At 46.5% G+C, this 27,653-nt stretch overlaps 1 protein-coding gene across 1 annotated transcript in view; it reads right to left on the bottom strand.

Annotated features, from left to right (window-relative positions):
- Positions 1 to 27,220, bottom strand: part of HABP2 (hyaluronan binding protein 2) — a 39,216-nt gene extending 11,996 nt beyond the window's left edge. The window contains exons 1-6 of the mRNA XM_009215380.4: positions 27,072 to 27,220; positions 24,479 to 24,605; positions 10,086 to 10,122; positions 3,163 to 3,279; positions 1,585 to 1,692; positions 307 to 423 (exon numbers count right to left, since the gene is read on the bottom strand). Of these exons, the coding sequence (XP_009213644.1) occupies positions 307 to 423; positions 1,585 to 1,692; positions 3,163 to 3,279; positions 10,086 to 10,122; positions 24,479 to 24,547 (448 nt within the window). The 5' untranslated portion in view covers positions 24,548 to 24,605; positions 27,072 to 27,220. The remainder of the gene's footprint in view (positions 1 to 306; positions 424 to 1,584; positions 1,693 to 3,162; positions 3,280 to 10,085; positions 10,123 to 24,478; positions 24,606 to 27,071) is intronic.
- Between the last annotated feature and the right edge of the window lie 433 nt (positions 27,221 to 27,653).

The raw sequence follows: 27,653 nt of genomic DNA on the forward strand, positions 1-27,653 counted from the left end.
TCATAGCAGGGACTCGATATGTATTCATTCCCCTACTTGGTCCCCCTCAGGAATAGATCAGGGTCTACTTCGTGGAAGAAGTGAGTTTCAAGATGATTCTTTTTGGATGGGAAGGGACACAGACCAGTCAACTCCCACTGAATTGAGTCAATCCAGGGATAATTAATCTTTAGAAACCCTAGGGAAAAGGACCATCTTGGATGCCTGCCACAAAAACATGAGGTGCATCTGGCCTTCCATGCAGAAGGGTTCAGGTAAAAAATAGGGCACAGAGAGCCTAGCGTCGAAGGGGCCTCCACCACTTACCTTGGGAGCAGCTGGGGCCTGTGTAAGGGTGTTTGCAGACACAGCGGTAGTAGGGAGGACTCTGGGTAATGAGACATTGGCCCCGGCCACATGGGTTGTCCTTGCACGTGTTTTGCACTGTAGGAGATCCATAGAGAAGTGGGGGCAAAACATAAGACACTCTTTGGGGCACATTTTCCTTAGAGGGATACATGTACAATACAATGTTTGGGGATGGGGTGACTGACAGGGTTTGTAGCCTTGTCCGTGGTCCTGAAACACTAGGGTACGCCAGGACAAGGCTTCTGTCTAATTTTGGGGTCATGGCGGATTGTCTCCCACGTTGTTTCCCGTGCCCATACTCTTAATTTTTCTATCTTAATAAAAACTTTGATAATTGTTACACCTTCAACAAACAGAGCTGCAATTTTAGTCTCTCCATTTTCTAGCTAACTTCAGAGTCCTTTTACAGTTTTGTTACTTTTCTGAGAAGTTGAGTAAGCCCAGACACTGTGTTTATACTCGATATTCTCAACCATCCTGAAAAATTTATTGAAGAAATTACAGGATTGAAAATGAAAAGAATAAGTGAAGAGGGCACCAAGGGAAGAAGTCAACCACAAAGCCATACGTACACCTAAGACCCCCTTTGCCCTCCACCAAGTAAGATGGTTGCTAGAGCAGCCTGAATCCAGATTTTCTCTAGGGGTACAATTAGCCCCTAGGAGTCCTATTCTTGAAGCTTTATTCCACGGCCTCATGTTATGCCCACAAGAGTTCACTAACAGCAGATACAGTGAGGATGGCAGAATGAAAGAGCATGGTCCAGAAGTCAGGCATGAGGGCTCTAATTTCTGCTCTACACTTAGCTAGCTGTGTGACCTTGATCAAATGCCCTCACTCTCTGGGTTCCCTTTCTCTGACTGGGTTGGGTCTCATGTGCCCTGAGATCCTCCCTGCTCTCCCATTTGAGGACAACAGTGCTCTGTTGCAGTCAGACGAAACACTCTAAGCACAAAGTCCTGAGTTTGGAATACATCTTGGTTAGAGTCCAGCTCTTATCCCCTCTCACCCTCAATCTTCCCATCTGGAGAATGGATGTACTAGTTCCATCTCACAGTGCAGGGGTGAGGATCCAGTGAGAGGCCGCCTGGGACCCTGCAGAGGAATCCACTATGCATGATACAGTATTTGCAGTTATAATCCTTTCCATGGCATCACACAGTGCTTTCTCACACAGAAAGGACCACTTCTTGTTTAACTCAGAGGAAAGAGTGGATCTAGTGATGATGCACCCACCTTTCTGACACTTATTCCCAGAGAAAGGGGCCAGGCAGCTGCACGTGAAGGTCCTCCCGTGAACGAGGCAGTCCCCACCGTGTTCACAGGGGTTGGGCTGGCACGGATCTAAGACACATGACAAGAAGGAATGGCAGGTGAGAAGCCCCCCACTTTTTCATCTAATTTCAGTCTCCTGCCCCAAATGAGAGAGTAACTACCAAACCAGAAACTGGGGAAAGCAAGAAAACATACATTGTCCTTAAACAGCAAGGAAAATTGCAGTCACCTGACCAGAGAAAGGGATTCAGGTTAGTGAGAAGAGAGGCGAGAAGGAACCACGACTGTCTCCCCTCGGCCTGGCTTTGGACGGGGCCTTTCTCATTGAGAAACTCCCCTTTTCCCTCATCAGTGTTTTTCTCCTCCCAGTCTTGCTGGGAGTGCCACAGGGTCTGTCTCTGATGCTGAAGGTATTTCACAAGCCTGAAGACCTCCCCTACTTCCAGTGCCCAGGGGTGGAGGTCAGGAGTGGGGAAAGAAAACCCACCCCTAATGAAACGCAAGCTTTCTGAACATCAGGAGAGAAGACCAAAGGCAAGAGGGTGACAGAAGAATTGGCGGCGAGGAGGAAATGACCCAGTGGCCTTCATCTTTCTTCAACTACTTGTTCAGTTAGATTTTGTCATATTTCATCTGTGCCTGTGGCTTTCATGGTTGTCTGAATGGATCTTCCCTTGGGGAATTCTTTATCCTTCTGTTCACACACATTGTTCTTTGGTTCAGGAACTAGGATCCCTGGGCCCTGCTCTTGTTTTGATGGTCCCTTCTGATGTTCCCCCATGCCCTGTATCTTGGCCCTGCCTTCCAGGCCACTTTGCACAGTTACACAGCTTTTATTCCAGCTGCTAAGTGCTTTCCATTCCTTCTCCTCATTTAGTCACATGGCATTGCTTGGACCCAGCTTCTTATTTTCTTTTCTGTCCCATTGCTGGGGTTAAGAAGCCATGAAAATAAAAACAAGTGTGGTAGGAGCACGTGTGTGTAAATACACACACACACATGCACACACACACACCATCTAACAACTGTGGAAAGCTTCTAAAGAGTGAAGGGAGAAAGAAAAAGTTGAAGGGGAAGGAAAAGTCCTGGCAAAGGCAGGAGGGAAGGAAAGTCGCAAAGCTGAATGTGTACATGCTACAGTCTGGTGCTCAAGGCTGACATGGACTTCCTGCATCCTTAGGGTCTGACCTGTAATCTAAGCTATGGGAATGATTTTGAACACAGCTGCTATTCACAGCATCAGGAAACCCGGACAATGCTGCATTAACTTGCTGCATGACCTTGGCCAAGTCAGCTCCTCTCTTAGCCTCACTTACCTCATCTACCATTTGAGGGTAGGGGAGATGGTCTCTAAGAACCTTCCCAGTCCTCACAGCATATGAATCTAACAGAAAAAAAAGCCAGTCCACATAATTTCTTCCATAGCTATTTTACAATGCTGGTCAGAGAGGAGGAGAGAGAGCCTCTTGCATGTGGTTCCATGTACACTCCCCTCTGTCCTTCTCCCAGGAGAGTCCCTGAAAGAGATTTGGTACCTACCGGCTTGGTCCTCAGTGTAGTACCAGTCAGGATTCTCAGGGTGGGTAAGTGTGCTACTGGTATTCTCTTCCGGATTATAATCCTCGTAGCTGTAGTCATACTGGTCAGGGGTCCAGTCTGCACAGTGGTAACAGGACAGAAGAAATCCTAATCATTCTACTTAAATAGGTCAGCATTTTATTTAGTTGGACACCTTTTCCCCAAAGAATTCAAACTCCTGCAGGAAGAATCATGTGTCTCTCCAGTTCTGCACAGTGAGGGAAGTGGAAAGGAGGGCTCAGGCTTTGCATCTTTTCACTTGGGGGATGTTATGACCAGGCAAGGTGGTGTTGACATTTAGCAGGGTCATGAGCACCTGATTGGAAGTGAAGAGAAGAAGCCAAGTCCCAGCTTTCTACTCCCTTGACCTTGGATAAGCCAACTGTATTATCAAGTCTTGGTTTTCTCATCTTTGAACAGCAGGAAGAGGACTGGGACCTAGGACATCTACAGGGTCTTACATGGGGTCTGCCTGGGGTCAGATTACACTATACACTTGAGTGCCTGGTTGGCTTATCCTGTGAATAATATTTCTTGATGGGACTTCATTTGTCACCAAGTTGAATGAAATCAAAGAAAACTCATCATTTTCCTTTTGATCATGGCATCAAACTACTCCCAAGCAGTATCTACAGAGTCATTTTAACAGATAACATTTATTGAGCCTTTACGATGTACCACGCCCTGTGCTAAGCACTTCACATGCACCATCTAACTTCATTTTCATAAAAATCTAGGAGGTGTATTGTTCACTCTGAGTTGAGAAACCTGAGGCTGACAGAGATTGAGTAACTCGGCCAAGGTCACATAGCTACTAAAGAGCAGGATATGAACTATGGCAGTTTGTCTCCATGTAACCCCTAAATCTCACTAGTTCAACTGCAGCACTCAACTGTTTCAACTGGTGCCTTACATGGCCTCGGATACTCCCACACTTACCCTTGGGAAAATGTGTCCCACCATCCCCATTGAGTATCCAGCCTGCCCATTAGGAATTTCCCAAGGATAACCTTGTAAAAGTTTATGGATCTTGCCTATGGTTGTAAACCTTACACTAGACTGGTCATTGGGGAAAAAATAGGTATGTGTAAGGTTAGCTGGATGCAAGCTCTTTGCTCTCTGGGGCCTTGTGGGGAGATCCTGGTAGCTCTGTGGCTGGTACGTCCGTGGAAGTTTGGGATTTGAAGAAAGTCAGGTTGACTTTGCTCTCTCCAGCCGGCGGGAGTATGGCAAGTCGGCAAGTTGAAGCTGCAAGGAAGCTGTCCAGAGATGCATATGATAATGAGGCGGGAGCAAATGCAGATAGCTGACTTGAAAAGGCACTCCTACGGAGCGAGCTGATGGCTTGGAGGATGGCACTTTACCTAAGCCTGATTATCAACCACATTATCTTACTCGTCTCTCAGTCATTCTATTAGAGTCTTTATCTCTCTGGCTTTTGAAAAATCGACTTTTGCACAATGGCTGTTTTATATTTCCCATTAAAATGGAACTAGCTTTTTATTTCTTTTTTGAATACGCCAACACTGGTTTCTTGCCAAAGTTTCACTTCGTTTATCACAGTGTCAAGTCAAGACTCCCTTGGCTTGCTCATTATTTCTCCCGAACTGCTTTTCCCCACTATGAAAATGCTCCCAGGGGAGGCCACCTTTTTAGGGCTGAGGATCCAGGTTGAAGATAAGGCCATTGTCTTCCTGGAGCAAATAAAGTTTTCCTCCATCTAGCATGATAAAGCAGAGAAAGAGGGAGAAAGTGAGAAAAAAAAATGTTTTTCTGAGTTTGACATGAAAGATTTCAAACTGACATTTAGGAGAGACAATGGGGTTTGGTAATGAGATGATTGCATTGCTTAGTTATTTCTTTTTCTTTGGAGAGTTTATTTTTGTTTTTCCAACAGGCATTTATAGATAAGTGTCCTTTAGGTTGCTTCTGTAATTTCTCCCATCTCTCCCACAGGTTGGCAGTCAGATCGGCTAATCTTGACGAGGCCATTAAGAATTACTTCTTTTGCAGATATTTAGAAATGGGGAAGATTCTAATGTAGATGGTATGGTGTGACTTTTCCAGGTGACGAGGGATGAATGAAATGTCTGTTAGAGGATTTTGACTTGAATCCAGACCTATTAACAAGGTCTGCTCACCTCTCAGTGAAGCCAAAGAAGAAATAAAATACATAGGCTTTGAATCATATTCCTGCTAAGAAAGGCTTCCTATTCTCTAGTGGGCCTCAGTGGAGATGGATAGAGCCAGCAGAGCTCAGTGGCCCCAGATAGCCAGGGTGGAAGAAGCCATCTAGCCGGTGGATATGCAAGGAAAGTCACCAAGATCCTTTCCATTTGGGATGGGCTGCCATGTGATTTGAAGGTGCTTTATCAGAGCATCATCTGGGAGGGTTTCTCCACTTCCAGGCTTAAACCTTATTTTGTCTTTCCCATTATGTTGGCACTTAATCCTATTGTCTGCATAAGTAACTTGTCTTGTGAACCTACAATGGACCAAGTGTTATGCCAGGTGCAGGATGGCATTGGGAATGGTGGAGAGTTATACAAATAAGAGTAGGATGTGGCCTTGTCCTCAAGGAAGCCTCCAGTCAAGGTTGGGTAGGGGATGAAAGCCAGCTAAGGAAGGAGATTAAAGAGCAGTGAAGAGGTGAGGGAGCTAGAAGTGACCAAGTCTAGGCCTGGTGCCCTCAAGTTCCACAGTGAAACTCTGCCTTGGTATGAGCCAATCTGACGACAAAAATAGCCCTTGATTATCCACCCCTCCCTGTACCCATGCCCTTTGCAATGTGACTTTTCAGTTTCTCCCACCAAGAGATTGAGTCAGTTTCCCTGCCCTTGGTTCTGGGTTGGCCTTAGGACATGCTTTGGCCAATAGCATGTGTGATGGAAGGATGGTGTGCCAGCTCAGAGCCTGGGCCCCAAGAAGTCTTGCTCTCTCTTGACTCTCTCTCTCTCTCCGGATCCTGGACCCATGTGACTGCCATGTGAACAGTTCGGCCTATTCTGCAAGAGCGTATGAGAACACGTGGACAACAGCTGGCCTAGTGGTCCTAGCTGAGGCCTCAGACACATAAGAAAGCCCAGTCAATATTCAGCAAGATAAGATGCCAGCCAATCTGCCAGCTTCTGCAGACACATGAGCAAGCCCAGTCAGGATCAACTGAGCCTGACGCAGCCCAGAAGAACTGCCCAGCTGAACCCAGCCAAGATTGTCAACCCAAAGAACTGTGACCTAAATACATGGTCAGTGGTTTAAGCTACTAAGTCTGGGGTAGTGCATTATGCAATAATAACAAACTGACACACAGGACTTGATTGATATTAGATTGCTAATGGGCTGAGAATTTTAGATACAAGAGCATTCCTCTGTGGCCCAGTTGGCTGGAGAGTTTTAAGTGTCATAGCTGGATCTCCGATGGCACCTCTATCTTGGGTATTTGGTCTATCTTATTTGTTTCCTCCAACTAGAGAGCTTCTTAAGAGGAAGGGCCATTTCCATTCCTCTTTTAGCCCCAGAGTGCCCAGCACAAAGCCCTACCTGTAGTTAATGTATGTGATTGACAGATTTATTTTTCCCTTAGTGGTCAAGCCTTTCTGCCTTCTGATTGGCCTGCATGCAGCTTTACTGGCCACAAAGATGGTGCCTGTTTAAAGCAGAGCAAATAGGGAATTTCAGTAAGAAACTGTGTGAGAAATGGGTCAAATGTACTTGGCAAAGAAAATACCTGATGAACTCTGTAGAAATCTAGAAACTCGTCCACATATTTTCCTGGGGAGAGAGGCACAGCAGCCTGACATACATTTTGGTGCCACTGGTAGATTGTAGAAAAACAGTTCAGGTTTAAACATAGATTATTTGTAAGTTTCTCTAGGCTACAGAAAAGGGAAGAGCTTTGGGAAAGAAAGGGGCAGGTGTTCGAGCATTTTCTATCAAGAATAAAAAGAAATTCTTGTGGGTTTGTCTAGTTTTCAGAGTCTGTTTCTAGAAATTATCATGAAGGATCATGAGAGTATCCTGAGTTAAGCCAAATTATCCCAATAATAGGTTATAATGTACTGAGTATTTTCTAAGTATCAGACACTAAACTAAATAAATGTGGTTGCCCACAATCTTACTTCACCCTAAAGCAACCCTATGGCATAGGTCCTATTTTGCAGATAAGGAAAAATGAAGGCCCAAGGAGATGACATCATAACCCAGGTCTACCTAACTCCAAGTCTTATTTGCCTTTTTACGATCCTGGAACCTCTTATAGGTTTGGGTTTCATGAAACTCCATGGGTTTTAGCTTTCAGGAAGTAACATGCATTGGGAAACCTTCTTAAGCTCATGTTCTGGGTCCCTTGACCAGGATTAACTCTGTCCACGTTCGGGGTCTCTCAGAAAATGCTCAGAGTTCCTGCGATGGGGGCTTTGCAGCTGCTCTGGTTAAGGAGCTTGCCAGATGTGTGGAACGGAATCAAACTCCCCGGAATGTCACCCCTGTTGGCGTCATCCATCACTGTGGCACAGACGGCTCCTCTGAGGGCCTCCTCCAAACCTCAGCCCTGTCGGCCTGCATTTGACGCTTCCAATCTGGCTGGCGGGGCAGGCCCAGCAGAGACTCTCGCTGGCAGGCAGTAGGACAGCTGATGGATGGGCTCAGCCTGCATTGCTGGGCAGAGCCAAGCCAGCTTTGAAGAGGCATTTCCACAGGCCTGCTGGCTGTCGTGGCACCTGCTTTGGGGAGATGGGCAGTTGTGCTGTTTGCTGGCTACCTCCTCCACCACCCATTGGGGACTGTGGACTGGGCACCTTCTGCTCCAGCAAGGCCCTCACCGTGCGCTGTCTCCAGCGAGACCAACCAAAGAAGCAGCTTGTCCGTGGGCATGAGCATGGGGTCTCCTTCGCCACACTATTGTCTAGAGGCAGCAGGGAGCTGACAAATACCATCAAAACACAACCCCTTTGAAAGGTTAAGTCAGATACTGAGCAGGGATGTTTTTAAACTGAATCTCCTCTTTGCAAAAAGGCCCAACGTCTACATCTCAGCCCATTCCTCGGAGGCTATGACACCTCGAGATGGACTCTGGATCCCAGGAGCAGTCTGCTTCGGGGTCCGTTCGTTCATACACCAAACTGTCTGAAGCTGTTGGCAGAGTTCTTGTAGGGCCCAGTCTCTTGAGAGCTAAATTCAATACTCTTCACTCCCTATAAGTGGTTTTTCAGCCTGTGCTTTAAAAGTCTCCAGTGATGGGAAACTCATTACCTCCTGAGAAACCAATGGTCCATTCAGATTTCTGGACAACTCTGATGGTGAGAAAGTTCTTCCTGTTGGCAGATCAAATCTGACCCTGTAGCTCCCAGTCTGTTTGATTAAAGCTATAAATCTATGGGCACATAGGCTAACTCCACTCCCTTTCCATGGTCTCTGTTCAGTAGGGCCACTGCTTACAGTTGTTCGAGTTGTTCACTGCACAATTCCAGGGTGTCATGAACTCACTGAAGATGTCTCTTACAACTTTCTGGCAGCTGGCAGTAAAGTCAAGGGCCTTTGAGTCTTCTGCACTTCTTTTTCTTCCACTGTGTCACCCCATAGCTTCTACAGCCCAGTATCCCTGAAAATCAGACCCAAGGATCCCCTTCAGTGGTGCCTGGGCAGTTTGTGCTCAAGGCTGGGGAAGAGGCCACCCTTCCAGCCCCTTGGTCTCAGCTCCTTCCTGGACTCCTTGCGTGGGTGGTGGTGTGGCCGTCAGCTAGGGGATAACTCTCTGAAATACGTGCCTTCGGAGGAACTGAACTATGTGTCATTGAATAGCCTTCGTGTTGGGGAAAGACACAGATTTTCTCAAAACCCCACATGCCATACCCATATACATTTCTCCTCAACTCCACAAATATCCGCTGAGCACCTGGGATAGAACGAAGACCTGGCCTTATCTTTCTGCCCATCCAGGGGTTTGCTGCTGGAGAATATTGACTGTCAAACTGAATTTGGCCCAGTTACTGCTATCTTTGTGCCAAATAAATCCTTGATTCAAGGTTCAGCTGTGGCCACAGCCTCTGTGTGTTGTCTGCCTGGCTACGGTGCTCCATGGGTGACCAGCCTGTATCTCTACCAGTGGGGATGTTGGCCTCTGGCCAGATGGAGTGGTGAGCAGAATTTTCTCCCCCGGGGCTCAGCGCTGCAAAGGGAGACTCAACCCCAGAGCCAAAGGACCAGGAGTGGATGATGTGGAAGGGGTAGCCCTGCCTAGCCTGTGCACGCTGTGGGCACAAGGCTGAGGACACAGGAAAGAGACGATAGGAGAGCGAGTCTGTGAGACAGAGAGCCTGTGTGAAGATACAGGACCCGCCGGGTGGTAGACGCGTTCAGCCTGAGGAAGCAAACCATTTGGGCAGAGGGGACAATGGCAGAGGTGCTGGTGAGAGGGTATCACCAGGCCAGGTCAGCCTGGAGGCTGCCCTTCCACAGAAAGAGGTGGAGCGGATGGGTGTGGCACAGGGCTGGCCTGCCTGGAGCCAGGCATTGTTCCATCTCACCCTTGCTTTGCCTTGGCCTTTCACCTCATTTTAGCCTCCAATTCGCTGTGTGGCCAGGAGTAAGTTGCGTCCCCTCTCTGGGCCTCAGTTTCTTTATAAAATCAAGGGTTTTAACTACGTAGGCAGTATTTCCCTTGGGACCCTGAGCCGGGGCTCAGTGGTGTCCACAGGAAACTCAAAATTGTGTGAAGCATTATGGGTGCACACATTTTGAGGGCAAGTTCTCAAAGGTGCCTGTGACACCCTGGAAGCAGTTGAACCCTGGGGTCCCTCCAACACTTCCATACTTAGGCCTCTTTTTCTCCAGCCCAGAACCAGCCTGGGATTGGTGGGAAGCCCCCAGGAGATCAGCGCACTCACCTGGGTCCAGGCTTTCCAATAAAGACATCAGGGAGAACTGAAAAACAAAACAACACAGCAGATCAGTGTTGAGACGGGGCTCGGCCAGGTGTGATCCTCAGGTGTCAGCCAGGGGAGACCGTACGGGGTGCAGGTGCACTGTGTGCTTTCTGATGGTTGTGGCTGGGATGGAAGTTGAAGGGAGGGGGATGGGGTCTGTTTGAAGATACATGCCCCCCCCACCACCTATGCACGCTGAGCACTGAAGCATTGTCCTTCTCCACAGCAGGGGGTCGTGTCGCTTGTCTGCCCCTGTCCTTGCTTTGGAACACGGCTGCCCAGGTACTGGCGTGCTCATCAGTTGCAGTGAGTTTCATCTACTCCCTGCCTGATACGCATTGCTGCATTTCATCCTTATAACAGCGCTATGAAGAGGCTTGCACCAGCCTTGTTTACAGATGAGAAACTTTGGACTTGGAGGTCACGTAGCTGTGGTAGGATTTGGAATTCGTGCTGAAATCTAGGTGATTTCTTCAGGTGACAGTTCCTGGGGATTTGGGGATGAACAGATGCTTAAAACTCTCCAGTGGCTTCCCATTTTTCTTAGAATAGAATGCAAACACCTGCCATGATCTACAAACCTCCTCCCATACCCCTCCCTCCCATTGCCCCTTACTAAGCTTCAGCCACACCTGGCTTCAAAATGGCACAAGCTAAACTCCTCCCACCTCAGGGCCTTGGCAATTGTTGCTGCCTGGAAGCCCTCCTCCATGACCTTGGCTAGGTCTCAGTTTAAACGTCATCTTGCCTGAAATATCCCATCAATATAACATTTCCCTGTCCCCATTGTTTTGCCACTGCACTTGTTCATTCCCTCCATGATCCTTATTGCAGTGCATAGCTTTACATTTATTTATTTTCATGTCACCTGTCTCTCACATCAGACTCTGTCCTCCAGAAAGGCAGGGATTTTATCTGTTTTGTCGTTGATGTATTACCCCATACCTAGCATAAAGCTTGGCATGTGGCATTCCTCAAAAAGATTTGCTGAATAAATAAATAATGATATAAAGAGCTCCTTTAATACGCAGTACTCAACCCGGAAAATAAAGTTTTACTCATTTAATACCTGGAGGACGCTCTTCCACTTTCATCAGGGGTCAGCAAAAAAGGGCTCTTGGACCAAGTCTAGCAGTTGTGTTTTTGTAAATAAAGTTTTACTGGAAAACAACCATGCCTGTTTGTTTATGGCTGCTTTTGTAGAGAGAAAGTACGACCCCAAATATTTATTATCTGACACTTCACAAAGAAAGTTTGCTGAACCCTGATTTAAAGAAATGAGAGTTCTACCACCAGACAGCTTTCCCTTTGGGTCTTGGCTGCCAGAAAGCTGAGATCAATGATACATCAAGCTAGGCAGTTTGGTATATTCGCTGCTTCTACCCTCTGCAGAATTTCTAATTTTCTGTTTTACTGTAGTCTTCGTTACATGATTTTGGGAAGTAGGTGGATGATAAATTAGGAAAGAAAAATAAAAAGAATAATGCATCTGAATACGATGTACTGAGGATGTACAATATCAACAGATAGTATTCTTGGCAAAAATGCTTACCCTGAATTTATTCATGAGGAACATGACAGATCCAAATTGTGAGGTTTAAATTGCAGGACATTCTACAAAACACCTAGCCTAGCCTCCAGCAAAATGCCAACACCATAAAAGACAAAAAAAGATGGGAAGACTGTATTTTTAGTAAAGGACATGGCAACGAAATGCAGTGTGTGACTCTTAATTGGATCCCAGATTTAAAAACAATGGCAAAAAAGACATTGAGTGCTGTGGTTTGTGCTGACTTGGATATTTGTCCTCTCCAAACCTCATGCTGAAATTTGATCCCCAGTGTTGGAGGTGGGGCCTCAATGTTGGGTCATAGAGGTGGATCCATTACGAATGGATTAGTGTTCTCCCTCAGGGTAAGCAAGATTTCACTCTTAGTTCCTAGGCGAGCTGGTTGTTAAAAAGAGCCTGGCACCTCCACCTCTCCCTCTTGCTTCCCCTCTTGCCATGTCATCTCTGCACACTGGCTCCCCTTTCCCTTCTGCCATGAGTGGAGGCAGCTTGAGGCCCTTTCCAAAAGCAGCTGCCCAATCCTGGACTTTCCAGCCCTCAGAAATCCAAGCCAAATAAACCTCTTTTTAAAAAAAATACGTCACCCAGGCTCAGGTATTCCTTCGTAGCAACACAAAATGGACTAAGACACTGAAACAAATGGGAAATTTTAATATAGACATATTAGACAGTATTATTGTGTCAATGTTGACTTTCTTGAGAGTAAACAATGGCATTGCAGTTCTGTAGGAAAATGTACTTATTCTTAAGAGACGGTGGCCAAGTGTGGTGGCTCATGCCTGTAATCCCAGCACATTGGGAGGCTGAGGTGGGCAGATCACGAGGTCAGGAGATCAAGACCATCCTGGCTAACAGTAAAACCCCGTCTCCACTAAAAATGCAAAAAATTAGCCGGGCGTGGTGGCGGGAGCCTGTAGTCCCAGCTACTTGGGAAGCTGAGGCAGGAGAATGGCGTGAACCTGGGAGGCGGAGCTTGCAGTGAGCTGAGATTGTGCCACTGCACTCCAGCCTGGGTGACAGAGAGAGACTCTGTCTGGAAAAAAAAAAAAAAAAAAAAAGAGAGACGCTTGGTGAAGTATTTAGAGTGATATCTGCAATTTACTTGCAAATGATTCAGCAAACAAACAAAGAAAACAACTATAGACACACACAGGAGAATGAGAGACACAGCAACTATAATGACATTTTAACAATTGTGGCATCTATCTGGATGAAGAATATTCATTGCATGATTCTTCCCACTTTCCTGTAGGTTTGAAAAATTACAAAATAACATGTTGGTGAGGGGAAAGGAATGCAAAAAAAGGAAGAGAGGCCATTTGTTATCTGGGACTGTGCCTCTGTCTAATGACTTCCTGGCTAACCACCTCCCCACACCCTGTTTCTGCAGGCAGTGAGATGGGACAGGTGTTCTGTTTTGGGGCTGAGGGTGGGGGTTGGTACTGGGGAGGCCTGGCAGAGGAAGGGCAGCTCAGGCCTTAGGGGTGCTCCTGGACCTAGGGTGCTTGAACAAGGATTGGCAGAGATGGGTGTCTCTGGGGGGTGAGTGCCAGAGAGGTGCCATGAGGGGACCCTAATATGGTTTGGCTGTGTCTCCACCCAAATCTTATCTTGAACCGTAGCTCCCATAATCCCCATGTGTCATGGGAGGGACCATGTGGGAGGTAATTGAATCATGGGGGCATGTTTTTCCCATGCTGTTCTCATGATAGTAATTAAGTCTTATGAGATCTGATGGTTTTATACAGGGCAGTTCCCCTGCACACACTGTCTTGCCTGCCACCATGTAAGACGTGTCTTTTACCTTCTGCCATGATTGTGAGGCCTCCCCAGCCATGTGGAACTGTGAGTCTATTAAACCTCTTTTTCTTTATAAATTACCCAGTCTCGGGTATGTCTTTATTAGAAGCATGAGAATGGACTAATACACTAAGACCTCAAGGACAAAGGTTACCCCTCCTTCAATCTCACCCTCATCACCTCCAGTCATCTGGGCCTTAGTCCTGGTCCTTTCTCCCTGCTGTGCCTTTCTCAGGACAGGGCCCGTCTGTCTAGACCTGTCTCCACCCAGTCCTGAGGAGATTCCCTACAAATTCTTCTCTTTGAACTGCATAGGATGGGCCATGCCCTAAGAAGTGGGCAGAAGACTTTGAGGGACATCCTTCCTCAAGGTCCAGCATGGAAGGGCCCTCCAGGATCTGCACCTGGGCCGGCGTTGCACATCCTGGCTCCAGCTGGAGCCTGAGGAACAGCCGGGTGCCATGCTACCTACAGCCAGCAGGTGGCAGACGTGTCCTTCCTAGGAGCTGGCGCTGGTAGGGAAACCAAACAAAAAGAAAGCCGAGACTTCCTGGGCTGGGCTTTCAGGAGCCTGAAGCTAATGTAGGGCTTGGGCTGCCTGTCAGGGGGTCGCTGGAATCTGAAGCAAGTCACTCATTTTGTGACCCACAGTGTCCACCCACAGAGAGGGGCCGTGGTGCAATGTGGAAACGGGTAGCCCCAGCACTGGGCTGGATATTTGGGGACCATATGGGAAAGTCCCGGCTGATAGTGGATTACTTATGCCTGTATCCGGATCCCTGAAACTAACCTGGATGATGGCAGGTGGGAAGGGTGGACACAGTATTTGCCTCCTTTCATTCCATCATTCCCTTAACTCTTACCCCAGAGACAAGGAAAGAAGAACCCTTACTCCTGGGACTTGCACATCGAAAGAGAAAGATCGATGCAAGAGTAGGAGGAAGAGATAACTAAGAAGCAGAAAACTGTGATGTCAGTTCACATTCCTTTAGAGCTGACAATGTGCCATCAGCTGTGCTAAATATTTTGCGTGCATTTTGTCTTGTTTGTTGCACACAATACTTCATAATTTAGGTGTTATGATTAGGTCCATTTTAGAGGTGAGAAAACTGATGTTTTCAGATATTAAGTTGTCTACAATAACTTAACTAGAAAATGCTGGAGCCAGGACAGGAGAGCGTCGGTCTCACATCAGAGTCCTTGCTCTTAGTCACCATTGCCGTGAGGGACCAGGAAGCTGCCACGTGTACACAGTAACAAAGCGAGGATGGAGGAGAAAGAAACAGAAAAGCTCGTTAACCTTAAGAGAGGCAGCTGTTGAGCTAGGTTCAAAATCAGGGGCACTGTTCTTGGAACACTTTATAAAAAGACCTATCTGTGGGCTGGGCGTGGTGGCTCACGCCTGTAATCCCAACATTTTGGGAGGCCGAGGTGGGCAGATCACTTGAGGCCAGGAGTTGGAGACCAGCTTGGCCAACATGGCAAAAACCCATCTCTACTAAAAATACGAAAATTAGCCAGGCACGGTGGCAGGTGCCTGTAATCCCAGCTACTCGTGTGGCTAAGGCACAAGAATCACTTGAACCTGGGAAGTGGAGGTTGCAGTGAGCTGAGATTGTGCCCCTGCACTTCAGCCTGGGTGACAGAGTGAGACTGTCTTTAAAAAAAAAAAAAAAAAAAAATTGTCTAATCTGGCCTAGGCCTGGCAGGCCACAGAGAGGGCCTACTCAGCCCGAGTGACAGCTGGAGAAAGTACAAAAGTCAGATTGAGCCTCAACCAGCCTCCTAGTGTGGTAAATACATCTTAACAAACATCTCCACCCAGATCACAAGGCATGTAAGCCACTGCTCACTTCTCCCACCACATCCATTCCTAGTTTCAACAGGGCCAAAATAGCACATGGTCCCAGCTGAGCCATCTTCTCTTAGAGGGTGGACGCTGCTGCTTCCGCACATGGTAAAGTAGCTGCTTTGTAGTATATTTAGAAAGACCATTCTAGATCCAACTACCGTTTCTTCTACTCCACACTTGGGATTTCTCAATGGATCCCTGGCTTAGGACACTGACCTCAAGGTTAACAGCAGGCCCTTAGCAATGTTAAACTGCCTAAACCACCAGAGTCTCAAAGTCTGGTGTCCTCCCAGGTTAAGGCTGGTTAGTGAGGAAGGCGGGGAGAGAAGGATCCCGTGTCTCTGAGTCTTACTGATTTACAGTGTAATCTCCTTGGTTGTGGGGTGCACATACATATAATCTATTTTGTCCTATCTTTAATCCAGTGATTATTTCAACTAAGATTCTTCCTCTGCCTTCCAGAATTCCAAAACTTCTGGAAGACAAAACAGAAAGCCTAAAAGTCTAAGTTGATGTGTTCCGGGAATTCACTGGTAGAAAATGTTCTCAGAGGGATTAGGAGGCAGTGACGGGGGAGATGGGGCCAGAATTGTCTTTCGGGGAAAGAGGCTCAGCTCAGAATGAACTAAGAGCAGAGAAATCTTCTGCTTGCTGGGTAAAAGGCTGGGACTCTAATCACACCATCCCTTCCTCCTTGCATGTTCTACCCTATGCCTGGTGGTACTCCACATGTTGCCAACCACCAGGGAGGGACTGCGTTACTCCCAAGGGCAGCTGGGGAGGAGAGACTAGAGACACTATGGCCATGGTTAAGGCTTGCAACCGCTGGACTGGAAGGTGGACAGGGACAAGTGTGCATAGTTCAGCAGGGCCAGTCCCCCTGCTGGGCAAAGAGCTCAAGGCCAGAGCGAGTAGTGGAGGTGGCAGAGGGCAGAGGCCGCCAGTGCCCAGGCCAAGTCCTGCCTCATGTTGTTCTTCTCTGGCTCCTGCTACAAAGATAAGTGACGTCATTTCAACCTGAGTTGAAATCATCACTGGATTAAAGATAGGACAAAATAGACTAGATGTATACACTCCCCACCTCCAAGAAGATTACACTATAAATCAGTAGGATTCACAGACACTGGCTCCTTCTCTCTCTGCCCCTTCCTGACTTTCTGTCTAACCAACTTTATCCTAGAAGACACCAAGATGAGCAGTTGTGCCAAGCCACTCAGTCCTTTTATTTGAAAATTGCGGTAACATATACAGAACATCATGTTTATCGTTTTGACCATTTGTAAGTGTACCATTCAGTGATACTAATTACATTCACAATGCTGTGTACCCATCACCACGCTCTAATCCCCAAACTTTTTCATCATCCCCAACATAGACTGTACTCGTTGAACAGAAATGCCTCCTTCTTCTCCCTCAGCCCTGCTAATCTCTAGCCTATTTTCTGTCTGCGCATTTGGCAATTCTAAGTATCTCATGGAAGCGGGATCCTACAATATTTGTCCTTCTGGGACTGCCTTTATTTCACTGTGCGTCATGTTTCCAAGGTCTTCTAGGTAGCATGTATCAAACTTTCCTTCCTTTTTACAGCTAAATAGTATTCCATCATCTCCATCTATCTAAACACATGTTGTTTATGCATTCATCTCTTGATGGACATGGGTCATTTACACCTTTTGGCTATTGTGAATAATGCTGCTATGAACATTGGTGTACAGCTTTCTGTTCGTCTCTGCTTTCAGTTCTTTTAGATATGTGCTCAGGTGTGGAATTGCTGGGTCCTAGGGTAGTTCTACGTTTAACTTTGTCGGGGACCGCCATACTGTTTTCCACAGTGGCCACACCATTTTACATACCTACCAGTAAGAGTTCCAATTTCTCCACATCGTCACCCACACTTGTTATTCCCCATTCTTGAAAATGATAGCCATCCTAATAGGTATGAAGTGAACCATCCTAATAGGTGTGAAGTGGTGCCACTCCGTCCCTTCCTAGGCACAGGAATCTTGCCCTTCTTGCTTTTGCACACGTTGTTTAATGCCGTCTCAAGACGGGCAGGTTCACGGCAGCTTTGCTTTCACCTGAAGCTCAGGGCAAGGGGGCAAAGACTCTCATGGGGAAATGTGGAAGCCGAAGGAGAAGACGCTGGCCAGCAGTGCCTGTGGATGGTTTCCTTCCTGGATACCTGGGTGAAGCTGTTCACCAGACCACAGTGATGAGCCAGGAGCCACTGTAGAGAGGAACTGGCTTAGACCCTTCATCTGCAGAGGAGGAAGCTGAGGCCCAGCATGGTGAAGTGACTTCACCTGCTGTCTCCTGGCTCCGACACTGGTCACCTGTGCCTGGCTCAGAGGGACTCTGTGCAGCTTCCCTGCTCTAAAGCCCAGAGCTGACCAGTCAGACCCTGCCCAGCTAAGGGCTGAGCTGCAGCTTCCTGTGACAGTGGCAGGCAGAGATGGGACAGGGGTAAGGGGCAGAAAGAGAAGAGACCCATTTGTACATCCGGGGAATTTCCATTTTAAAGACATTGGTTCTTAAACCTCAATGTGCATAAGAATTGTCTGGGCAGCTTGATAAAAATACAGATCCCTGGGGCCCACCTGCAGAGGTTGTGTGTCCATGGGTCTGAGGTGGGCCGGGAACACAACACCCATGTTCCACCAGTGCCCAGGTGACTCTGGCCCTTGGCCACACTTTGGTTATACCAAGCTCTCTTGGATGTGAAGCTTCTGTCTGAGGGGACTCAGGGCCTATCTCTGCTCCTGTGCAAGTTGTTGAGTTTCTCTGTGCCTCAGTTTCCCCAATTATAAAAGTAAGACTTCCCTCTCCCAATTCCAGTGTTTTATTCAAGGAGCTTTGGCTGCTCAGGAGGAGAATGGCATTTGCAGTGATTACTCTGCAGGTGAGACTTGGTGAGAAATACCTGTACAAATGGCTCATCCCAGGGACTTGGGGCAAACAGATGGTGGTGGAGGGGAGCTTTCAAGGTTAGGGAGTGAGGCCATCCAAGATAAGGAGCCTGGGTAAAAATTCTGCATCTGATAATGCTCTTGGAAGACTTTTTAAAAGGCAAGCAAAGGCCAGGCGCGGTGGCTCACGCCTGTAATTCCAGCACTTTGGGAGGCCAGAGCAGGTGGATCACTTGAGGTCAGGAGTTTGAGACCAGCCTGACCAGGATGGTGAAACCCTGTGTCTACCGAGAATACAAAAATTAGCTGGGCGTAGTGGAGGGTGCCTGTAATCCCAGCTACTTGGGAGGCTGAGTCATGAGAATTGCTTTAACCTGGGAGGCAGAGGTTGCATTGAGCCAAGATCGCACCATTGCACTCCAGCCTGAGCAACAGAGTGAGACTTTATCTCAAATAAAAAAAAAAAAAAAAAAAAAATAAGACAAGCAAGTGGACAAAACGAAAGCACAGCTGAGAGTGGGGCCTGCCTTATATAAGCATAAGCCCCCACATTGCCCTTTTTGGTCAATCAGCCCCAGCAAATAGCCCAGGGTTTCAGGAAGGTAACTCCCCTGCTGGGCATCAGCACCACCTCTGCTGAAGCTATGCTCACTCCTGTGCTTTCCAAGGCATCAGATGTGAGCCACTGGGGGTACCTGAGTTGATTGAGGTGGTGCCTAGCCAGGATGTGAAATACCAGTATTAGAATAAAACAGAAACAGGGTGAGAAAGTCTTTCTTTTCTCAGGTTGACTGTCCTTCCAATCCCACCAGGGGGAAGGACTGGGGGGTGCTGGTGTCTCTATCCTCTGCCTCCTGCTGATCTTTCCTGTAAGGAGCAGAAAACTGCTTCAGGCTCAGAGCTTTAGCATGTCACCAGCAGCCAGCTAGAATTCAACGACATCACTTTGTTTTCTTTGTAGTAATGACAATTTCCTTTAGAACGAAATCAATTTAGAGAAAAGGTGAGTCTTTAACAAAAGTATTAAGAAACTAATTTGGGCATTGGCAGAATTTCTGAAGATGGCTTCATTCATGACTGAAGTTTTGAAAACACTGAATGAACTGGTTTGCTAGCTGGCAAGACTCGATCCTTGTGATGTTGGAAAGCAAAGCTTCGGGGCTACTGAGGGACCGTCCAGGTGGGAGTGACTTTGTCTCCTGCTGGAAGCTGGAGTCTCAGGCTGCTGCCCATTTTGACACCTTTGATACCACACGGAATGGTCTTGTTTGTCTTTGGGTGGTGCCAGGCATGATGATCTCAACCACAGTGCTTACGAGCAAAGAACTTCGCGTTGGACAGACCTTGAATCCCAGAACTGTAACCTCCCAGAGGTGCCATCTTGGGTAGACGATTTAACTGCTCTATGCTTAGTTTCTTGTCTATGAAATGAGAATGACATTGGTCCCTGCCTCATAGGGTTTGGGGGAAGCTTAAATGAGATAATAAACATAAAGCATTCCTCATCTGGTACAGGTAAAGACTTCATAAATGGTTGCTGCTACTATTAATTATTGTGATTACTCTTACTGTGATTATTATTAGCCACTGTTGTCAGTGAGTTCGTTTTGTTTTCTCAGAGTGCACCCCTGCAGGAAGGGCCGACTGAGGAGAACTTACTCAGCATCAACTTTTCCTGGAACTTGTTTGCGGGTCACAGGCATGGCGCACCAACTCCCTCCCCCCACCATTTTTCCTGGGATCGTTGCCAAGTCTTAAGCCAGGAAACCTTGTTATATTAATTATGAAGAAAAAGCATGTTTTATTTAAAATCCCGGCTGCCGAATATTCTGCCATGCTGTTTCTCTGTGACAGCAGAATTGATCTTGCATTTAGGAAACTCTAATGAATTTAAAATATAAATATACCTGTGCCTATATATGCGTGTGATTTCCCGCGACCTGATTTCCCTAAATACCAGTGTACACTGCTAAAGGTAATGAGTTGGACTTGCGCTTCCGATCAGTTAAAAAAAAAAAAAACTATGAGAATTTGCAGGGAAATTCAGTCCCTCCCCTTTCTCTAAGACTGTGTAGATGGCAGTAAGAGGGAGGAATGCCTCTTCAGTCTCTACTAGGCCCGAAAGAGACTGGCATTCTGGAGGCTTTGAAAAGAGTGGCTCCCATCTTCCTATCCAAGGCCTTGTTTGGTCCTGGAGCCCATGCAGGTGTGGATGCTTGAATTAATCGGATGCTGAGCCTGGTCACTTGCCCATCTCATACTGGCTCCGATAAGTCAATATCCACAGCATTTCTGAGCAATAGCCAGAGAAGTGCACTAAGGCAGAACCAGGCAGACAATGCACACTGGTCAAGAGGAAGGCTTCTAGATAGTATGGGGGCTAGGCATGATGTCTCACACCTGTCATCTCAGCACTTTGAGAGGCCAAGGCAAGAGGATCATTTAAGGTCAGGAGTTCGATACCAGCCTGTGGAACATAGCAAAAACCAGTCTCTACAAAAAAAAAAAAAAAAAAAAAAAAAAGAATATGAGAGAGAGAGAGGACTAGCAGGATCTGGGAAACTCAGCTTTCTTTCTTTCTTTCTTTCTTTCTTTCTTTCCTTCCTTCCTTCCTTCCTTCCTTCCTTCCTTCCTTCCTTCCTTCCTTCCTTCCTTCCTTCTTTCTTTCTTTCTTTCTTTCTTTCTTTCTTTCTTTCTTTCTTTCTTTCTTTCTTTCTTTCTTTCTTTCTGAGAGAGGATGCAATGGCACCTTCTCTCCTCATTGCAGTCTCCACCTCCTGGGCTCAAGTGATGCTTCTGCCTCAGCCTCCCAAGTAGCTGAGACTACAGACATGTACCACCATACCTGCTTAATTAAATTTTTTTTTTTTTTTGGTAGAGACAGGGTCTTGCTATGTTGCTAGTCTCAAACTCCTGGCCTCAAGCAATCCTCCCACCTTGGCCTCCCAAAGTGCTGGGATTCAGGCATGAGCTAGCACGCCTGGCCTCAAACTTCTAATAACAGCAGCAGTGGCAAGCCCTCTCCATGGTGCCAGCCAAGAATGGGAACCCAGTGCTACTCAGATGTCTGATTTTCAAGAAAAGCTGGGAATCTGTATCTTTGTGGGAAATGTTCTGTGTTCCGATTTTCAAATGTGGCCAAGCAATGAAAATAAAACTAAAATTCTCTTTGAGCCAATCTTCTACCCACTAAATTAAACTTGAGCTGTGAGCAAAGTGTATTTCAAGCTGCCAATTTGCAACTTCTGACCTAGGCAGACTTTTCTGTGGCTCTATACCTGGGAAGATTCTAGAGTTCTAGGGTTTCAAAAGGCCAGAAATGTAAACATTGTTTTAATTGAAAGCACCTCCTTTGCAGGGGAGAGAAGCCTTTGTCTTTCCTCCTTTCCAGGGATGGGCTGAGTAAGCAGGCAAGCTTGACAAGCATTGTCCTCTGGTTTCTGGGCTTGGAGAGGTCAAATTCCATTATGGCTGAGCCCAGCTGGGCCCCAAATCACTCTAAGAATCCTAGCAAGAAGAGATTTCTAAGACAGTCCATGCCTTATTTACAGTTTAGCAGGCCTCCTGTGATGAACGTGGAGTCAGACAGTTCTGGCCCCAATCCTGGCCGGAAAGTTAGTTTAACATCTCTGGGTTTGTATCTTATCCATAAAACAGGGATAATGATATGAGGCTGTGCTGGACAGGTGCTAAAAAATGATAGGTTAGAAAAACCAAATCTCGACTAGAACAGGAAGGCACAATGAATGATGCCCTGGAGTTCACAGCAATGATTTTTGACCAATATCTCTTGGGCTAGTGGATATCAGAATAAAAATCTCCATGACAGCTGATTCCAAAGAACAGTCCTCATTTGCTACATGATCTGAATTCACGGGAGAGTACCTGGGCATCTTTTCAATGAATAGTGACCACAGATTCTTGCAGCTGCCTTTCTTTGGAGTTTCGGAGACACGTGGAGTCCATTACGCTTCACCCAGCAAACATGTGCCTGGTCTAAGAGCCTCCTTTCCCTACGGGAAAAGCCATGCCCCTGAAGCTGTATGAGCCAAAGAAATCTCATCCTCACCCAGGGCCCCAGACAGGAGACTGGCTACATGGGAACCAGTCTGTAATCTAGAGCTCAGCTCTGCCACTCATCAGCTATATGACTTGGGACTGGCCCAGTTTTCCAGCTTCGTTTCTGTAAAATGGGCATAGTAGGAATTACTTCTTGGGGTCCTTCCAGAGATGAACTAATTCATGGAAAGTTCAGGGGCTAGCACTCAGGACTCCTCATTAAATGGTAGCAGTTAGTTATGACTTTTAGCTGTGTGGGGCTGGAGAGGCCACCCAGCCCAGCTGGCTATGTGGCTTCTTTACCCCTCATGATGCCCCGAACTCTCCAAAGCATCTGAACGACTTGGCCACTCTCCCCTGATGTCTGTGTGCCGGCCTGTGGGACACAAGCCGCCTTCCCGACCACCTGTCTGGCACACATCTGGGGTAAGAAAGCACTCCAAAGCGCCGAATCCTCTCTTTGGAATTGACTAAGCTCATTGCCTGAAGGCTAACTCTCATATTTTCTCTTTTATCCATTATTGACTTATAATTTCATCGCTAACCCTAAAAATTCACTAGGGTTTGCAAAAAAGGGATTTTTCGGGACCATTATCCTTTTGTGAACTTCAAACAGACTGTGTCAACGTTTCTCCTTGCCTGCAAAGTTTAGGATCTAATTCTTTCCGACTGGTATGTTCTCTGGGCCCCATGTGGGCCTCCGATGATTTCTCCTGCCTTTCTCTAGACCTGTGGTATTTCTGCTGTGTCTCGGCCTCAGACACCCAACAAGCCATCAAATGATGTAGGGGCTTGACAACAATTTGTAATTGCAGCCACCACACACACACAAGTCATGATTTGAAAAGAAAACCCTTTCAGAAGTGAGTCACTTGGCAACTTAATACAGAGCTAAGATAGGTGTCTGAGCACAGTTGACGGAAAAGAAAGGAGAAGCTATTGTTTTAAAAACATGCTAATCAGAAAACCTGTAACTTAATCTGCTTCCTTCAGGAAATGCTCTGTGGAGTGAAATGGGGAACAAAATGCAAAGGTACTCAATAAGACAGAGAGGTTATGACTGCTATTTCAGTTCTCATCCTCTGCCCGCTTTCTAGCACCCCTCCCCAACAAGGCAGAGCACTCCCTGATTTTTATAGAGAAGTTGTGTTCATTCTTGACATTTTAAGGGAGTAGAGCTCACATTTATTTGCAAGCCACATACATGACCTTGTTTAATTGCAGCCCTCCCCAAATCTATGAGAGGTTAGCACTTGATCTGCAGAAGACAACACTGAGGCTCAGACAGATTATGTTCCTTGCCCAACATTCCACAGCTAGAATGTGGCAAAGCTGAGATTCAAACCCTGGCCCCAAAGCCTACATTCATGCCTCAGACTACAACCAGCACGGAACGCCCAGGAGACTCTATTTCTGTGCAAGGCCCTCTTTCACATGCCCGCAGAGATCCATCAGACACTCTTGGACCACGGCACGCAGAAGGAACTAACATCTTGACAAGTCATCTGCTCCCTAAGGTCCTGAGTCCTCCATTCAACACTCTCTGATGGGACTTCCCTTCCCTGCTCACTGCAACCTCCCTTGGGCCCCTGCTCACCCTCTCTGCCTCATCCACTGCTGTCATGGGAAAAAGGAGACAAAGTACTAAACACAAAGCTTCTCCCCAAATCCAAACGATTTATGCAGACCCATTTCCAGGATCGTTTGCAGTCGGCAGGCGTCCCCTCTAAGGCCACAGTGCATTGGTTCTTACCGTAGTGTCAGCCCCAAATCGCTGGAAAGCTGTGTGTGTCAACACCGATAGATAGGTATATTTTCCTGGGGAGAGAGTTTATAGCTTTCCATGGCTTCTCAAAGGGGTCTATGAGATCCACGACAGGTTACAGCACATGCCCTGGGGCACATTTTCTTGCCCCAGTCTCCTTTGCTGGAATGCATTCATCGAGTCTCTGCTCCAAGGTGGCTCAAGTCAGACACATGTTCCCATGGGAGTGGCTGTTCAAAAGAAACCAAGCCACAGACCTGCACTGATTCTTGTAGTTAGAACATCTCCAACTTGGCAACTCCAGCCTTTCACTCTGAAGTTTCTCATCACTCCCAGCCTAGCTTGGTCCTCCTAGTAAACTTCAGAGTCTCTCAACTACAGTTATTAGAAAAGAACACTTACCCCACAGGCTGTCTTTCCCACCAGAGCCATTAACAGCAGAACATGGAGATCAGACGTCCTGGCAAACATCTTTGTAGTTTAAGGACTTGTGTTTTGCTCTCAATAAAATTTCTTTTGTTGTCTATGCCTTTAGGGGGGAAAAATGTCAGTCTCCAAGGATTCAGGAACAAATGAAGAGGATGCAAATTATTAACTAGGCATCAAATACTGTTTAATGTTTAATGTTTTGCAAACCAACTATCTTGATTAAACAAATGGCAACTTTGGGGCTGGGCTGAGTCATGAGGTGGTTTCTCTTCTGGGGAGAAACTCTCCAAAGAAAGTAGCTGACATAAAGAGCCCCCGGCTCCACGGTGCACACGGCAGCTGCTGGGTGTTCCGTGCAGAAAGCCTGACAGTGTAACTAGCATCCCAGCCTCAGGATAAAAGATCAGGTGAAGCCTGTGCCACAGGCCTCTGCCAGTGCCGATTTGTACAGAATGTTAATAGACTTCTGGTTCATCAAATCGCAAACAGAATTAAGGCATGGATGGGTTCCTAATAACATCACACTTTATATTCGTGAGAGATAAATTAAAGGATGCAAAACTGCTATTGACAAACATTGATTCTGGGCCCTTTGAAGTGTTGCCCACAGTTGCTTGTTGCCTTCAAAAGTTTTCTTTTAAACCTCATTACATAAGGCTTTTACTTTTTAATTATTTTTCCCCTTTCATTGGAGTCTTTCTTTGATCAAGGGGAGGAAAAAACAACATGGTGTTCATATTTCGGGACAATTGTTTCCTATGTTCCTTATTTAGTTATGCTGGTTGCAGGTAGAGTTCTGTTAAGCAATTACCTATTAAGTGTGGGTTCTTGTGGACACAATTGATCTCCTTAATAGGCATGATCTTGATCTCCTGTAAACAACTGACTGCCCACAGTAATCTATGCCTGGGTTCCAGGAATCCTCCGGACCTGAGTCATAAATCCAGATTTTGAAATGCCGCTGCCAGCGGAGGACGTGCTCACCCATGCCCCCTGCCCAGCCCTTCCCCCATTTGCTATCCCTGTTTGGCACGAGGACTGCGTCAGTGGTTGCATCTACTTCTGAAAGCCAAGTTGCCAGCCTGGGAGGGCCTCACAGGTCCGAGCCCGGAAGAATGCCCCAGTCACCAGACGAGCCTTGAAGGACTGGCCAAGTCCTGGTCCTGCCATTTTACCTCCTAAAAAACTTACTTTCTTTTATCCATTCTATTTTAGGCAGCCATCAACTCCCCCCACCCCATCCCCTGCACCATCCCCATCCACCTGATCACCATAATACATGCCCATGTTAGTAGTCTCTTTTTCTTTTTCTTCTTCTTCTTCTTCTTCTTCTTCTTCTTCTTCTTCTTCTTCTTCTTCTTCTTCTTCTTCTTCTTCTTATTATTATTATTATTATTATTATTATTATTTTGAGACAGAGTCTTACTCTGTCATCCAGGCTGGAGTGAAGTGGCATGATCTTGGCTCACTGCAACCTCCGCCTCCCAGGTTCAAGTGATTCTCCTGTCTCAGCCTCCTGAGTAGCTGGGACTACAGGTGCCTGCCACCACGCCTGGCTGATTTTTGTATTTTTAGTAGAAATGGGATTTCGCCATCTTGGCCAGGCTGGTCTCAAACTCCTGACCTCAGGTGATCCACCCGCCTCCGGCTCCCAAAGTACTAGGATTACAGGCGTGAGCCACCACGCCTAGCTGTAGTCCCTTTTCCTAGAAAGTTCTTCTCTAGCCTTACTCTGTCCTTCCCCTAATCCTTATGACAACCATAAATCTGTTAACTAGAACGCTGCTCACTCTTGAGCAAGTTAATTTCGTTAACTCTCCTAGTTAATGCATCTTCCATCTTTTAGCCCAAACATTACTTCCTCAGAAGCCCTGCATGCATTTCTTCATTACAGCATTTATCGAGGTCGTAATGTCACAGCTGTATTGCTATTTCATTAATATTTGTTCCCCATTGTCCCTATTGTTTCCTATGTTCCTTATTTAGCTATTAGACTGAAAACTCAGGACAGCAGGCCCTCAGGAAGAGCAGGCCCTCTGTTTCGATCACCATTGAATCCTTGGCATAGGTGCCCAGAACTGGATAGGCACTCAATAAATTTATGTTGGCTGGAATGAACAAATGAATAACCACTTTATTCACGTGACAATTGGACAAGTTATCACCAGAATGCCTTAGATAGCATAGCCAACTCAATGTGAAAGGAAAAACTGGATGTGAAAAACTAAAAGCATTTGTGAAATTTTAAGCACACGTCAACTTATTCATGAACACTCCATTAATATTCATCAAATACTTACAGAGGCTCTGCTGTGAGCCAGGCATTGGCGATGTGGGGAGAAGGAGGCAGGTGTGTGAACTGGTTGAGGAGGAGATGGGCAGAGAGTGAAAAAGTAAACAGTCAATTTTCGTTAGTGATTTCTACGAAAAAGAGTGAAACAAGGTGATGGAATAGAAATCCTCATGGGCGGGAGGATGGGAGGTGGCTATGATGACATGGTGGCCACGGTGACATGGTGGTTAAACAGGATATCTGTGCAGTGCTGAGGATTTTGTTGGTGGTTACCTGATCCCGGAGCAAGGGCCAAGGAGGCAGCACACATGAGGACTTTGCTGGAGTCTTCACAGTGTTTGTACAGACGGTAAAAAACAAAAACGGAAATGTTCAGGCAAGCCAAACCACGAAATCACTCAGGAGACTCAGGCGTCTCTCTTCCCCTCCACTGCCTCGTGTGAATTACTGACCTTCTGACTTTGTGGAGAGATTCCCAGAAAACAAGCCAGAAGCTTTTCTTCCTGTGTCAACAGGAAGTGACCTGGTGAGTTTGCTGTTCATCTTTGTAATCAGATTAATTTCCCTGACATGTAATCTTCTCTTTATTTTCAAACAAAAGGGAACAATTTTGCTCTTTTTGTAATAACTGCAGGCCTTCCACATATTGTCTCTTATTTCCCTAAAGTTTTGTTATCATGACAAAGTGAAATTAAATAAATTTCTACATTTGGTCTTAAAGGAGAGAATACTCTAAAATATACTTAATCTTTTTTAATTTAGAAGGACAAAAGAGGCTGGCTAATCATGTAATCTGTCTTTATCTGGGGAGCTGGAACTAACCTACCTGGGATCTCTGGTTTTTAAATCCAAACA

This window comes from Papio anubis, chromosome 11 (assembly GCF_008728515.1).
Source record: "Papio anubis isolate 15944 chromosome 11, Panubis1.0, whole genome shotgun sequence".
In the NCBI taxonomy this organism is placed as follows: Eukaryota; Metazoa; Chordata; class Mammalia; order Primates; family Cercopithecidae; genus Papio; species Papio anubis.